Consider the following 17,398-nt stretch of genomic DNA (forward strand, 5'->3'; position numbering starts at 1 on the left):
ATAGTCTAATAACGAAAAAGAATCACTGCACATCATAAGAACAGCAGCACATCCCTCTCTGCCACAGTCATCAGCGGCTGTTTATTTCATGAAATAGGACAGGTGTTTATAGTGTGTCCTCACGGTGTAAAGTGCAGGGCTGCTGTGGAGGCATTGTGTGTGCGTGTGTGTGTGTGAGAGCGCGTGCGCGTGCGCATCTTTATCCCTTCGCTTTCATTGGCTGTTGAAACTTGTTGGAGCTTTTCCCTGTCGAATAAGAGAAAGCTCCAACGAACCTATCGTTGCTCGCGACCCGTCCCCCCTTCTCGAGCCCGCCTGGTCCAGACTTGTCCGGGATACCGTCAAAGCGGTCCAGCCTGCACCCCTGTTAAATAAGCTCATGTCAGACACAGAGCAGCTCCATATTGTCAACACATTAACAGTGTAAGGACTCCCGCCGCTCCACACACAGCGTTGCACTTTGCCGCCGAATTTCATCTCAACCTGCTCCACGAGCTCTGCTAGCTTGGCTGCTCTGAGAGCTTTCATGTTGATTTTTAATCTCTTTTTTTTCTCCTCCGACACACACACCGGACCGACAGACATTTTCCACCCTTCAAAACACTCGTGACCAACAAGTCTTTACTTGAACTGGAAAGCTAAACTTGTCCATGTGTTTTTTTTTTCTTTTCTTTTTCTACCTTGGTTTTTTTTAACCGTGTATAATGTCGTCTTTGCCAGGAACGGTACCGCGAATGATGCGCCCCGCTCCCGGACAGAACTATCCCCGTACAGGATTCCCTCTGGAAGGTAGGATTCAGCCAGCAGCAGCAGCAGCAGCAGCAGGGGGAACACTGCTCCACAACACCCGCCCAGCAGCCTGCCGGGCCCTTTACACTCGGAGAGAAGAGCTTTTTATTTTTTTTAATATTTTTTGAGGATTTAAGGATACTCACAACTTCAAACTCAATTTGAAAAATGTAAAATATGCTAGGCTTAACATAAAAAAATGGAGGAGTTTTAGCTTGACAAATAGCCCGGGCCTCCACTAAACAACACACTTTATTTTTATTTATTTTTTATTTTTACCATGAATGACTCGCATTAAAACAACTTTTTCCACATATTAAAAATGTTTTTGTTGGCTTACTAAAATGTTTCCTAATAATAACAAGTTATTGTATTATTTTATTGGCCTAAATATTAAAAGGCTAAAGGATGTTTAAGCTGGAGAAGCAGGTGCAGGCCTATACACACCAGGTGCGCTTCATTTATTCATCATTAAGTTACCATTTTGCCAACTCATTTAAAAAGAATCTAAACACCAGGGGAAAAAAAATCCAGACAGTCTATTAGGCAAAGATGTGGGATTTCCTCAAGTGTCCTGCGCCTGGAAATTTAAATGAAATAGAAAACATTGGAGAGAAGCAGAGGATTACATCAGTGTTTGGACAGCGTGATGGTGAATAATGAAGACGGACAGACGGAGCTCTTCACCTCCTCTTCAGGGTGGGACGGAGCTGTGAAGAGCCATCACGTTAATGTCAATCTGTTGAACAACCGCGTTCGTTTTCTACAGTTCAGTTTAATGTGTGGAAATTAGAATAGAGTTATGGGGCCTTAATCTATCCTATGGTAACATTTTTATGAATTATACACAGTGGCAACACAACATTTAAACGCGACTGTTTCTCCTCTCACTGTTCGTTATGAGTAAATGTTAAAAGTAATAGAGCTCCATCTGAGTGTGGCCTTGTGTCGTCCGCAGTGTCCACTCCTCTGGGACAGGGACGGGTCAACCAGCTCGGCGGGGTGTTCATTAACGGCCGGCCGCTGCCCAATCACATCCGACACAAGATAGTGGAGATGGCTCACCACGGGATCCGGCCCTGCGTCATCTCCCGACAGCTGCGGGTCTCTCACGGCTGTGTCTCCAAGATCCTCTGCCGCTACCAGGAGACCGGCTCCATCCGGCCCGGAGCAATAGGAGGCAGCAAGCCCAGGGTGAGAGGAAACCACAACAATAATGATAATAATAATAATAACAACAACAACAACAACATTAGGCCTAATAATGGTTCTAGTTATAATAACAACAACAGCAACAATGACAATAATATTAACAATAACAATTATATCCTTATGATAATAATGGGACTAATAACAACAAGGACAGCAATGATAACAACAACAACACTAATAACAGGATGATAATAATAATAATAGTTATAATAAATTATGAAGTGGACTAATGAAAATAAATGACAGTTTGTATTTGTGTGGGGCCTATTTATTTAGGCCTATAGTCTGATGACAGTTTTGAATGAATTATTTTTCTTGCTTATATGAACTTTGCTGCTTTTTTTGGGGGGGGGGAAGCCGTTTCCGGCATCAAACATCCCAGCAGCCTGTGTTCACCACGCGTTTCCTTGCTCCTGTCCCACCTGCAGCAGGTAGCCACGCCGGACGTGGAGAAGCGGATAGAGGAGTATAAGCGGGACAACCCCGGCATGTTCAGCTGGGAGATCCGGGATAAGCTGCTGAAGGACGGTGTGTGTGACAGAAGCACAGTCCCTTCAGGTGAGGCCTCCTCTGGTAAGCTGCATTTCATTCATATATATATATATTTTACATCCAAGTGAAATAAATAGAAGGGACAAACAGTGTTAGAAATAGAGTCCCGTTAGAGGGGGCGGGATGAAGGTCATAGGAATTATTTTTTATTATTATTAATAATGATTTATTGTTTGTATCAGGCCTTTTACTGAAGCCGCCTTTCTGTTTGCAGTGAGTTCGATCAGCCGTGTACTTCGTGCGCGATTTGGAAAAAAGGACGAGGAGGACGAGTGTGAGAAGAAGGACGACGACGGAGAAAAGAAAACCAAACACAGCATCGACGGCATCCTCGGCGACAAAGGTAGGCCAGAGGAGAACTCACAGCCAGGCTGGGTTGAGCAGTTCAGAACTGTGTGGACAGCTGGTTGGACTACAGTCTACTACTTGATGAATTGTCTACAAATTGGGCCTAAGTGGGCGTTTTGTCGCTTCGGTTTTTGCTCCTTTAAGCTGTGTTCCCAGCAGACACAGGAGCCGCTTAATTATTTATGATGGGAGCGTGGATCGGGCTCCTGTGGGGCTGCTTAAACGCTTCCTTGAAAGCGATGCTGACAGATGACGGATGTGCCCAGTCAATATCAATTACAGGCGGGGCCCCGACAGGGACCCCGCTCACATCCAGCGGCTAGGGGCCACATCTTCACAGCGGCCTGTTGGGGAGCTGTGTGGACAACAAAGATTTGATTTGCTTTGGAGGCTCCGAGCTCGACAGTTTACAAAAAAATGCAGGATGAAAAAGACGAATGAGAAAGCCCGAAGATATTAAAATAGATGAAATTTAAAGGATTGAAAGCCAGCGGGAGAAAAAATATTTGAAGCGTGAAACATGCAAAATTGAACGTTTTAATGTAAGATTTGATGGAAATCTGCACAAAATAACCTCAATAATTTAAAGGAGCAAAACAACGTATTTAATACATAACAGGCCGATGCTATCATTTCTTTAACATTAATGATTAAGCATGAAAAGTGGCATTTCTATATATATGTAAAACCCTGAAGCTTATCGATTATATATTTTTAATAAATGTTTGCAACAGTGAACACAACTTTTTAAAGTAGGCTATATATTTTTTTATTTGTTTTGTTTGCTGAGGACAAACTGTACATGTAAGCTCAGTCTTCATTAGGATAGTGACTTACAGAACAGAGGCTGTAGAATAACCTCCAGACTGTTTGTCTTTGCTTGGAGCATTTTAGAACACGATCAGCTGTCCGTTAATTAGACTTAAAGGAGTGTAGCTGACCACTGGTTCGACTGGTGACGTTTTTTTTCCATCCAAAGCTCTATCAACCATCCTCCTTTTCACATTCTTCAAAAGATCAGCCTGACTTGTGTCTTTCTGTCATCCGGGCCTGGCATTTAATCATTTGAAGACTTAGCCTATTACAGCTGCTAATGAAACCGGTGTCTGTTGAATAGGCGTCTGTGTTGGAGAGGGGTGTAATAGCTCAAAGGCATGGTAAGAAATATATTTATCCCCTATCAGCCCTCACTCTCACAGTTCCAGGCACATGCGTTCTGTTGAAGGGCTTTAAAGCAGATTAAATTGAGCCTTTTATTTCTTTTCACTTTCATCTTTCAGCGGCTCACTTCGTGGTGTGGAGCCCGCGGCGCAAATTCATGAGATTTTATGGCCTCCTCTCATGTTGTTTAGATTGCGTTTTAAAAAAAATAAAATTAATTTCATTTGTTTTTATGGGTTTGTTTTTGTTGGCACATCGACTGCATCTGAGTGAAAGTGAGTGGTGTTATAGGCTGAATGACAGAGGTGTGACCGTGTGACTGAGACAAGCATGGATGAGCAACATTTATGGTGATTTTTCATCAGATGAGCTTTTGTTTGTCACAGATGTACAGTATGTGTCACGCTGCATACACATGCAAATGAGTCTAAAACCACAGTCACAAAATGCTTCATAAAAACACATTAAAACAATACAAAATATATATTTAAATTGTTTAATTTTCTTACAAATGTATACTTTTTATTTGTCTTCAACAATATGAAAAAATATGATCAAATATAAATCGCTTATTTTTATTTATTCAGTTAATGTGTGGAAAATATAGATATGACAAGATGGAAAATAATCTGAATGTTCTTTAAATCGCTGATTGTCAATTTTATTTATATAGCTTAATAAAAACAAATCACACATTTTCCTCAGCGGGCTTTACAGTCTGTACAATTTATAACATTAGACTCCCTATTTGAATATAGAAAAACTGGAGAAAAATGTTATAAACTGAGGAAGAGCAGCAGAGGAATGATCCTTCTGCCAGGACAGACAGATGTGCAATAGATGTTGTGTACAGAATCAAACAAATTACATATGTATGATATTTTTCAGAATACACTGCAAATATATTATAAATTGTGTTGATATATTTTAGGCCTCCACATGTGGAGAAGACATTCTATAAGATGAGGACAGGGGTAATAGGCAGGGCAGGTAACCTCTGTGGCTGCTGCTGGACAGCAGTGATGAGCTGTCCATTAACACTGACTGATGCACAGTCTTTTCATCTGCAGTTTAAGGCTGTATTTAGTCAATATCCTGTTTCCCTAAGATATGCATAACCCACTGTGGGCAAAAAAAGGGGGGAAAAAAACAGTGGCAATTTCCAGAGTAAGCCTGGCTGAAAGAAAAAAAAGGTCGACAGTGAGGATGGAGAGAGTGCATCAAACAAATCCAGTGGAAGTGACGAGAAGCAGCTTTACAGAGCGCACAGGCTGTGGGAAGTTCTATTGCAGCTATTAATAACACTTTTCCCCGGGCATCCGCACTTACTCCACTCCATCTGCACTTTCTCCCAGCTATTTTGCCGGGTTGAAATTGAGGGAGACCCAAATGTTGGCTGGAGATAACACAATCATCACAGCCTCGGTCCTGGGCTGTGTATCAGTGTATTAAACTGGGATTAACCTCCCCTTTCCCCCTCGCTGCCTCACACCAAAAATTCACATTTTTAAGGGACATATAAAAAAAACACACAAGGGGGGCCTGGAAGCCAGCGTGTCACACAGAGGAATGGTAGCGTAGCAACTCTAATAAAGATAATTATTATTGTCATCCTGATAATTAAGTTAAAATGCACTCTTCTGCTATGATATGATGGATGATGGAGGCATTCATCAACTAAAAAAAAGAAAAATGTTTCTTGACTCCAATATATCCAATCTGCTGCTCTCCTCTCTTTAAATGGAGCAGTTTAAAGAAATCACACAAAACTGCAGATGGATGTTTGTCTGACTTAGACATAAAATGACTAAACCAATCATTCAAATTAAATATGATGAATGTGTTTTTAATATAAATATAAAGTGCAGCCCTAGTCCTGGCCTCTTGTGTGTCACACAGCAGGAAGAAAGGTATTTATTTTATTTTCTTAGTTGGAATAATAATAGTTTCTGTCTCTGGGTAGGTTTTTAAATATTCAAAATTAGATTTAAATGTGGAGATTTAAGACATAAAGCCATAAAACAGCCAGCAGGCTATAATAACAAATAACAAGAGCTAATATCTAATGTGTTACAGATCTATTAACAAAACCAACACAAATATATTGATATTAGTCATATTAACCATACCATTGCATCATATAGTGCAAATCAAACCTAAAGAGTAAAGGTTTTTTTATTCCTGCTTTTTAACCTGCTGTACTGTTAATCATTGTGCTGCTGTGAGATCAATAAAGTCTAAACTTAAAACTTGTTTCTGAGACATTAAAAAAACACCTGGGATGGACGATATGGGTAACATCCTCTATCACATCATATGCCATTTAATAGTCTAATATCATAATATGTATTGTTATAACCTATATTACATTTTTTAGAAAAATCCAGAAGCTTATCCAGTGATGCAAAACATAAAAATCCAACATTGTTATAAATCAGTCACTGTTTTTCTACACTGCTCACAATGACCTGATACAAGCAGAAATATTATAGGAATATTATAGTTTACCATAGACACATTTATATCATCTCATGGTATACGTCGTCATGGAGGCCCACCCTAAAAGTTCCTATTTAGATAATAGTTAATTTATCAATCAATCTAGTTATCATTGATCATGTCCTTACTATAAATAATTCTTCAGCATGACAAAATATGAATTTAGAGTAATTTCTTTCTCCCTGTGCTTATATAAAATGAAGGGTTAATGGTTGCATGAGGCTGGCAGGGACGGCATTAGAAGATCACACTGATCCCTGTGAGGAAAGTGGGTCAGTGTAGCAGCACAGAGCAACAAGATAAGACAAAGTAATAGAAGACACACACAGGAAATATCATAGGAGAAAATAACACAAAGGAGTCACCACCCTAGAACAATATAAGGTCAAATGTTTTATATTATCATGTGTGTAATAAAAGTGCTTTTAACATTATGTCAGCAGAAGAGCTGCAACTATTGACTAATAACTCACAATTAATGAGACCATTAATTAATGAGTTAATTAATGTAGAGAAGTATGAGGGTTTCAACTTTCTGTATTATATAAAATAATCAATTCAAAAGTACAGAACACATGTGACACATTTCACATATAAAATGTCACATGATCTACACATACGAAATTTGAATGTTTCACTTGAAGTGTAAATGCCAGAATTTGTATCACATGTTTTTCAGACATTGCATACCATATCAGTTCCTTATACATACATTAAAACATGTGTATCATATTATTTAAAATAAGCATTACATCCTAAAATGAGTAGCTACACTTTATTAAAAGCTATTATTACCTTGTGCTCCACATCTCATCTGTCCAGTCTGTCCAGATCCTTCCCCACCTGTCCTGTCTGCTGAGACAGAGATTCCTACACATTTAATAAAGGTACTTTCTAATATTGATGTATCACAATATGGCAAATTAACGCAAAATCACATATAGAACTGATGTTATGCATAACATCAGACTAAACCGTTCATATGAGTAATATCAGAAATAATCATTTATAAAATAAAAAGACCAGACATTTGCTGTTTGCCTATCAGATATGAACATTGGCTAACAAACAGATATCACATTAATGGACATTTTTCTTTTTAAATATATTTTATGGACTGAAAGTGATTAATCAGTAAAGTAATTGATAGATTTGTCTAATTAAATAATTCTTAATTGCAGCCCCATGTGAAATTATAATGAATAAATGAATTATAAAGCTTTACATCATTAAAACATCACAAATCACAAGTCTGTTCTGTAATTACAACTGAGAATGCTGCTCATTGTAGTGTTCCTTCTCTTTTTCAGCAGCCATTAGCATTTTTGTCGGGGTTGACCTACTTGTTGATTTTCCTTTATTTCTTGTAGCACTTTGGACTCCTCAATGATGTCTTTGAGAAAACAAATATATATAAAGGGGAGCTGCTGAGCTGGGAGGGGGGCTTTGAATAGGAGAATAGCAGCCCACTTCTTTGCCATGGAGTGTTCAGTAGCCATCCCTTAATCCTCCTTTCATTTCGCCGACAAATGCCAAGAATCTTGTCTGGCGACCCAATGGGAAGCTGATCAGCCAACAAAAGAGGAGCAGTGCACAAAGAGCAAACAGGCAAAATGGGGTTGAGGGCAGTCAGAAGCCTCAGGCGTCCCATTAACAGCCCATTTGCAAAGGATACACATAGGACAATGGCAAAAAGAGCAATCACAACACATAGTGCAGACAATATTGCAACAACCAATTAATAAAATGTCAGCTCTTCGGTCGGTCTTTAATTGAGCCCTGGGTGAGTTGGAGAGCTCATGTACTACAGCTGTGCAGCTCCACTTTGATGCTGCATGTGTATCACTCACATGCTGTTATTCTAAAGGCACTTAACATAGATACAATATATTATTCCAAGGGTTTGAAATAGCAAAGTTCAACATATATAAACACGTTTTTAACAAAGCCATTGTTATTGAGCAGTTAAACTTTGCTCAAACAGAACTTCACTCTAAATTACTAGAGATCCCAAAGTTTCCACATGTGCCAAATATGTCAGACTGAAGTTGAGGAAATGTTTATATAATTAGCAATATTTATATTAGATGGAACGGTGCAGCTGTACAAAACATTCTGGGCTTTGAATATTTAATTCACTGTTTTTGGGGTTTTTTATCTTAAGGGAGTTAAAGAGACTAACTTGATATCTTGTGCTTGACTGGTTTGTTAACTGCCACTGTGTCAGGATTTGGCAAGGAGACATCTGCTTTAATCCAACTCATTTGGCTCTTGAGAGCCTGAAACAGACCATTCAGGGAGGTTTTCTTCCTCCACTTCAGCTCCTTCACAGCTAGCTGCAGGATCAGACATGTCAAACACTGCTGGCTTTAAAGACACAGCTCTCTGACAGAATGATTCTCTCCTTTTAGGTTTATTCTTTCATCTACAACTGCATTTATTTTTACACAAGAAACAAAAGTATCTGTGTCTTAAATTAAATCCTGGATAGATGTTGATTTGCATTATCTTCTTGTCACTTAGACATATAAGACAACACAATGTAGCCTTTGATCCTTGAAAATTAGAGAAGATGAATTTCAGAATTAATTAAAAAAAAAAAAAAAACTGCAGCTGCTGTTTATGATTTTGACAAAAATTTAAATAAATATGAGAACTCTAGCCATGAGTCTAAGTTCCTCCTATAGTGCCCCTACATTTTTGTTCAATATTAGGATTTGTTCAATTTGATTTATTTAGTTGTATTCTCTTATTTTCTAAATGCTGTTCTTTGCTACCGCGAGGAAACTGTGGGTGGGAACCTATTGAATCCTGTATTTATTTTTGGTATAGCACGTGTCACTCACAAATATAACACGTGTGAAATTCACGTCTTTACATGTCAAAGAAAAGCACATATCACAGGTGGACATGTGTCAAACCACATGTCTTGATGTGATTTAATAAATGTGAAATAATTGCTTTCACCTATGATTTCACTTGCCTTATAATCACAATGCATATTTTAGGAATTTATTACATCTGACGTGATTAAATTCATTGTGAAATGGTGATTCACATTATATGATACATTCCTCTGGCTTTTATTGTGAGGCTAAATTTACTATTTAATCTAAAAATTCTAGAATCTGTCTGTATCACTCAAGACCCACATTTCCTGGTTAGGAAGAGGCCGGTTGGGTGGATGGATAGATAGCTGGGAGGTAAGAAGTGGTCTTTGCTGTCAGCCTACCACTTCCTACCACGAGTAACACGTTTCCAACTGCAACTCGGGACATTTTTTTGGTGTTAACTGTTGCTGTGACGAAGTTTCAAGTGTTAATTTTAACCCAAAGCACAATATTTCCCTAAACCTAATCAAGTGTTCCGAAACCAGTATGTAATATAACTGTGAATGGATCACCATAGGATTTAGTTGAATGTCTTGTGCATCACTATACAGTATGTTGGTGCATCTGTATGAGATGCCATAGGAGCTGGACAAAGCTCTGGTATTTGATGACCTGGGAAGATAATGTGCTTGAAAACTATACTTGTGATTCTGTGGATAAGTGGCCTCTGCGGACCAGGTCTGTCAGTGCAGCTTCCAACAGCACAACTGAATGGGAACATGGACAGGTGTGGCAAGGAGACACGCTCGTACAGTCAAGATTTTTCTGGAGCTATAAGATGACATCAAGCCACTTCTACTGTTCTACAATGTTGGATATCAATCCCCAAGAGCTGATCAGAACTAACAGGAGAAAGAAACGAGGAGGGAGAAAGAAATGAGGAGAGAGAAATAAATGAGGAGAGAGAAAGAAACAAGGAGAGAGAAAGAAATGAGGAGGGAGAAAGAAATGAGGAGAGAGAAAGAAATGAGGAGGGAGAAGGAAATGAGGAGGGAGAAAGAAACAAAGGAAAAAGACACTTGGAAGAAGAAAGAAACAAAGGAAAAATACACTAGGAAGGAGAAAGAAACAAAGGAAGGAAAATGAAACAAGGAAGGAGAGGGGGCATTTGGAATGGCCTGTGTTGGTGATTCAATGGACTATCCCTTCCATCTATCATTCTTAAAAACCTGTGCTCATTGAGCAACAAAGTGGACCCAATATGGACATACACAAGATACTGTCAAGTTACTGTCACACATTTCATGAGGCATCTTTGTTATGCTTCATAGAAAGCTGGCCGCAATCAACAATGCCTGACTCTCTCTTTGGTGATCCTGGATTCATCTTTGTGCGATGCAGATATTTGGTCTATGGTGTATCTGTGGTGTGTCTGTGTGTATTATTAGTGATCTTTAGTGAGAATTTGGGAGTATTTTGCTGTTAATTGTATCACGCTTTCCAGAGGCAAAGCATCACAGGTGGCTCGCACCATTGCTCCAATGTTGGTCGTATATGTTTGTTGGCTTTCAACACAATGCAAGCAGACATTTTGGTGTCAAAAAGTGTCCAGCTGGAACTGAGTCCTTATTTGATGTATTGGTATGTCTCTCACTAACAGAGTCTAGATTGTAAAGGTGAACAAAAGCTTTTCATCTGCCATCATGATTAATGTTGGGGCCATTCAGGGCTGTGTTAGTTTTCACTTTCTATACGGATGATTGACAAACAGAAACACCAAATCAATACATTCTATAATATTCTAAAAGCACAGCACTATTACCACTGTTAAGTAACTCGGGAAACCATGGGCATGAACAAAGTGGTTGAGTGGAGTGATATTAATGCTCTTGAGATGAACACCCTCATGAAGTTCCTATTGTTATCCATAATGAAAAAGGTATTTTTATACCTAATAGTGAGGTGTAATGATAGAATGTCTGTTATCCTGGAGACAAAACAAATCATTTATTAGCCTTAGGTCTTTTGGGAATTTACAAATTCTTTAGTTTTTTACTTCTGTCATTATGAGTATTGTACAGTATCTTAATACTACATAGTACAAGTGTTTGCACCATGTACTATGTTAAAGTCAACACTGCTCCACCAAATGAAAATCTGCTCAATGAATGTAGGCCATCTCCTTGAGAAACTCTATGAATCAGTGGACCATAATAACATATTAAGACCATATTAATGTTGGCTAACAACATTGTCTCTGACCCCAACCATGTCCTGAGCATGAATAATAAGGTTAATAAGGTTAAACTGAAGCACAAGTCAATCCTAAAATTAAATGTGGAGCTTAATCCCAGATCAAATGTACATTGAGGGCCCTTGAATACGGTCCTCTGTGATTGTTAAATGCACGTATCTTTCTTTTTTGTCTTGATTGTTGTCTCTTGTGTGATGCTGGAAATCAAGCTGCTGTGATACAAGACACATTTCAGACTTGAACATCATATCCTCAGTGGTAGCTATATAGACCTGATAAATACAGATAACATTAAGCATGAAAAGATATCATTTATATACAGCAGCCAAACTATTATATTATATTCCTTCAATTTTGAAAAGAGGCAGCTGGATATTGTATTTGGAGAAATCCTATCATTAGCTGCTTTTTTTCTGTTTATTTTTTAAAGTGTGTATAACTGATTATTCATATTAGCAGTTAAGATTGTGTGTTGGGGAAATGGTTAAAGGAATTACTTTAGAGAGTGACTAAATGCAGCTCTGAAAATCCTGTTTGAAATTTCCATACGGAGGTCTATGTGCTTGGATCTATTAGATGGCTTATTCATGGTTTTCTCCATCAATCCGTAGAGGAAATCACATTCACAAAATGCAACCATCCAATGTAATTGGCTAGAAAATGACCTTAAATATTCAAAGATTACTGGGGCATAAAGGCCCGTCAATTTTTGGGGGGCAGAGTAAATGTTCACGCTGCTGAAAGGTATGAAAGTGGATTAATGGCCATTTCTCCGTCACTGCATTAAAATAATTTGAGCCACATATTTAACACGCTCTCAGGCCATGAAGGGAACTGAGCATTGTTCACAAGCTAAAGAGCTAACACTACATTCTTATGGAAATGGATGAGGGAGCACACTGTACACTGGCTACCTTGGATTAGTGAGCAAATGTTCTAGCTTTTTTTGCCCACATTACATCTGATAATTAAATAACTTGTTAGTTTGGAATTATGTAACCCTGTCTATGTTGTATTTATGCATTTTCTATGTCATGTGACAGACATAGAAATACTTTTATATTTAATTTTATTATTTTTTAATGTTTTAATTTGTGTTCAGTTCAGTTTAGTGTCAGCTAGTTTGCTCATTTCACTTTAGATTTTATAATTTAAAAATGTTTAGTTTTAGTTGAGTTTTTATTAGTTTCAGTATTAGTTTTAGTTTTTATTATAATATATATGTTTAAGAAGTTCAGAATAGGTTTTACAATACAAACATCACTGTCTCAATAAACATGCCTCCTCCAGCTTGTTGATTTGACAAATTTGCCCAAATAAAACTACAACTAAAGACATTTTCTGTTTTTATTTAAGTTATTTTTTATAGATACGCAATATCATTTAAGTTAGTTTTCACAGCCAGTTTTGTTCCTCGTTCAGTTTCAGTGTACTATAATAACCTCAAAGTGTGTAATAGCAACGTTAGTCCACAGTGCAAAATGTATTAGTTTCACAATAACGGTTCTAAAATTGTGAGATGCCTTTTGGCCTGTTTTTTTGGCCTGTGTCCACATCATATGATTGTCAAGTTGTCTGCTTAAGCAAATAAAATGACTGCCATTCATTTTGCTCTCAGTGGAAAACGCAACATTTTAAGATAGTTTCAGCATTAAAATAGATATAATTTCTAGCAATAAATGTGCATTTTATTTTCATAATCTTCATTCAGTGTATGTTCATTATGTTTAATTTGTCAGTTATTACAAAGATTCTTGCAGGCTTTCTATTGTTGGTTGCTATGGATGCTGAATCATTATCTCTGTGTTGTGTAGTAATCTGAGCTGTTATGCTATTTGTCTTGTTTTATGGAACTGTATCTTAAATCATTGCATTTTCACTGAGAGGAAAAGGAATGGCAGCCATTGTTTGGTTTTCACAGACAGAAACCTGACAGTCATGTGATGTGGACAGAGGCCAATAGAAAAGAACAGGCCAAAAAAAAACCCTGTAGGCATCTCACAATTTTAGAACCGTTATTGTGAAACTAATATGTTTGCACTGTGGACCAATGCTGCTATTACACACTTTGATGTGAGGCTGGGTTGAATCATGAAATTCTCTCAGAGAGGGATGCATGTTTTAGACCTGAGGAGTTATGATAGAAATAAATATGATGCCTTGATATCAATAACTATACAGATTTATGTCAAGTGTCTTAGTAAGGTGTTGTTCCACATTGAGCCTCAACAACAGTTCCAGTGCTGCTTGTCATAGAGTCAAATGTGAGGGACTGTGCTGGAGGTATAAACAGCATTCTTCTTTAAGATATTTCCTCATTTAGTGTTTTGATTGTGACGGTAGAGAGCACTGTGTAACATGTAAAGACATTCATTTTACTTACCTAGTCTGATAGGGTGGCTATGGCTCAGGAGGTAAAGTGGCTCTTCCCAATCAGAAGGTCAGTGGTTTGATCTCTGGCTCCTCCAGCCTACATGTTGAAGTGTCCTTACACAAGATACTGATACTGTTTGTGGGTGAGTGAGCATTAGAAACATTGTAATACGCTTTCTATAAAAAGCACTGTATCACTCCTGATGAGCAGGTTGGCACCCTGCATGGCAGCCTCTGCCATCAGTGGATCAATGTGTGAATGAGTGTATATTGGCATGTAGTGTTAAGTGCTTTGAGTGGTCGATACGCTAGAAGAGTACTATATAAATGCAGTCCATTTATCATATATTAAAAACAGCACTACTATATAATTTGATATGATATAATAGTCTCATACCACAGCATCAGTGCAATATTTAAACGTCCAGTCAGCTCTTAAAGGTTAGAAGTACTGAACACAACAGCTTTAACCCTGTGTGAGATGTGGGAATGTTTTGGGATGTAGCAGATGAAGTAGTTTATTTAAACATCCTGTTTAACACTGAGAGAGGCTTTACTGTCCTCATGGCTGATGATGTGATCACACAGCAGGAAGCAATGAGAGATTCATGTTTGAAAACTTGCAGAATTGATCCTCTTTGAAAATGCTGGCCTTAAAGTCAGCATTGTTTAGCATGTTCAGCTCTGTTCAGGTGGCTGCAGATGATGAGCATGTGATCCACTGATACATAAGCAGTTGCTAACAAGAAAAAAAGGAGACCAAAAAAATCTAAAATGGACTAGGAGGCCCGTCTGTTATTTTGTGTCTGTGTTTGCCATTGAAAGACCTGATGAACTCCTCCAAGTTTATTAAAGAAAAGGAAACAATATGAACCAAAGGCTTGAGGCACGCAGGCTGACAAGTGGCGGCCATTGTGGCCTGAAGGCAGATGCATGAATACCTCTGAATAGACTCCCTCAAAGTGACACGATTGAGCTAGACAACGTCAAGAACGCTGAAAGGAAAGCTTCTCCTCTCTGCGCTGATCGGCATTTCTAATGCTGCTGCTTTGAATGAATGTACATTTGCAGTGGTGAGGTGGGGAGCAGGAGGAGAGAGGGGGGTGCAGTGGTCTACGAAGTAAATACATTGTGCAGGCAAAAGCTCAGAGAGCAGGTTACTGTGGGAAAATAAACAAACTATTAAAATGAATCAATAAAATGTGCAGATTAGAGAGGCAGGATCACACTCTCCAAAATACTGCTTTACACACAGCTGGCACCATGTGGAGACCTACATTCATTATTTACATCTGCAGTAATAGAACAACACTAACTAGTTCTTGTTAAAAGGTATGAGTACTACATTTCAGTTTTAAAAAAAATCCCCCACCCCCCTTTTATTATTATTACATACAGTACAAACAATACAACCCCCCCACAAAAAAAACAAAATAACCCCAAAACAAAAACAACCCCCCAAAAAACAAACAAACATACAAACAAACAAACATAGGGAAGGCGGGGTAGGTATCAATAGATACAACCATATGCTACATCAATATAGAACTTTACTGTTATGTACTATGTTTTTGTTATTAAGAACTGATATTTTGCATTTGGGCTTGATGTTTATTGGACTTTAAAAAACGAAAATAAGGCTTTTCAAATGTACAGAAATATAGAACTGCTAAGTTTAAAGGTATTAATCAGTAATTAAACAGGTTAAAAAGTAGTTTTCATGCAAAAGCCATAACTGTTCTAAATGCTCTGAAAAACCTGATTTTGTATAGTTGCTTTTTTTGTGCAATATTAAGGGAGATCGTGCAATAATGACAGCAGCATGTGGAATGTCTTGTTTTTGTGTATTATGTGTTTCACCTTCCTTTTAGTTTTAGTACTAAATATATATATATATTTTAAGCGCTTCTTATAACTTATGGAACCTATAAAGATTGTTTTCAATGTCATTGTACATGTACAATGACAATACAAACTATTCTATTCTAATAATTCTAGCAGATGTGTTTTCATTCTGCTCTGACAGAATATTTATAGGGTGATGTACTGTATATTAATCATTCTGGTGTCCACAATGTGTATTTTGAAAGTTGACAGAGGTGAACTCTTCTTCCTCAGAGAGCTCAGCATCTCTTCTTCCTTTCACCTGTTGCTGCTTCTAAAGAGGATGAGAGGAGCTGCTTCACAGCATGCTGTATGATGGATTGTTTCTTAGCCAGACCTCATAGACTTTATAGAGACTTCTTAGGACCTCGAGTTAAGATAATAATATCAAACTACTATGTGTGAGGTCAAGAATGAATGGACATACATTCAGTGCTTCTGTATTTCCAAAGATGGCAATGCATGGGCACAATATCATGAACACCTGTTTAGTCTAGTGTTTCCTGTAGATTTGTCATTGGAAGATAATTACACAGATTGCTACTAGCAGCTTTGTTGTTTCAAGTTACGGGCTCATTCAAATCAAAAGGTTTTATCCTCTGGGGACCATGAATGTGCCCATTAAACTTGATAGCAATCTAACTTTTGTATTGAGACATAGTATCAGTGACACTTCCTGAATGTTAGCAACACTCAGATTGTCCAAAATTGGAAGGTTTCATCCTCCTCCAGCATCAGTGCACTCATAAGATGTCATGACAACCTGGTAATTAGATTATGATGTTGGACAAGAACAACCAACTGACTGACAGGAACGATGTGTTGGGCGGTTGTTGATATTGTGCTTATAGCAAGCTGACATTCTGTCACTACCCATCATACTCTGTTCTGCATGTATGAAGGAAATGGGTTCTCAGCTGCAGCTACACTGTGAGTGCTGGTAAAGCTTCAGGTTGTATTGTAGTTACAAGATGTCACACCAGTTTGAGTTTGGCTTATTTTGTCTTCATTTAGTCACTCCAAATTAATTATACAGAAATGATGCTATAGAAAACTGATTAAAGACATATAATTGAATATAAATACATCTGTCTTTATCTCCCTTTCTGCATATCAAACAACACATGATATTTAGAGTTTGGTGACTTTTCATTTTTGATTGATTCTATTGCATAATGTGGGCATTACATCAAATAGTGACGCCTGCATTTCAAGCCTAATTAGTAGTTAACACTACAGCTGAAAAGCCTAAAAAACACCATCAGCCTGTGACACTTATGGCCATAAAATCTCCCATTTTCTGCTCTTTAGCCCCTTTATCCTGGAATGTCCCTCACTGCCTTATTTGTGTGTTTTTGCTCTCATACACAAAGGCAATAAACATGTCCTCAGAGTGTTACAAATCAGAAATTTGCTCCCCCCTTTCCACCAACTGTGAGGGGGACGGCCAGCGTCGAGTGCAGCCATTTTGGGGCAGCCAGCTGCAAGAGGGAGC

The 17,398-nt window shown here is 38.2% G+C and overlaps 1 protein-coding gene across 3 annotated transcripts in view; it reads left to right on the top strand.

The window, feature by feature from the left end:
* Window positions 1-704: 704 nt before the first annotated feature.
* The window catches only part of LOC133987135 (paired box protein Pax-7-like), a 59,835-nt gene continuing 43,141 nt past the window's right edge, over window positions 705-17,398 (top strand). For 2 of the 3 annotated variants that reach the window (XM_062426384.1, XM_062426385.1), the window contains exons 1-4: window positions 705-789; window positions 1,748-1,983; window positions 2,430-2,574; window positions 2,768-2,896. In XM_062426384.1, the coding sequence (XP_062282368.1) occupies window positions 705-789; window positions 1,748-1,983; window positions 2,430-2,574; window positions 2,768-2,896 (595 nt within the window). The remainder of the gene's footprint in view (window positions 790-1,747; window positions 1,984-2,429; window positions 2,575-2,767; window positions 2,897-17,398) is intronic. The other variant, XM_062426386.1, reaches the window with a different exon arrangement.

The sequence above is a fragment of the Scomber scombrus genome, chromosome 10, assembly GCF_963691925.1.
Source record: "Scomber scombrus chromosome 10, fScoSco1.1, whole genome shotgun sequence".
NCBI classification, from domain to species: Eukaryota; Metazoa; Chordata; class Actinopteri; order Scombriformes; family Scombridae; genus Scomber; species Scomber scombrus.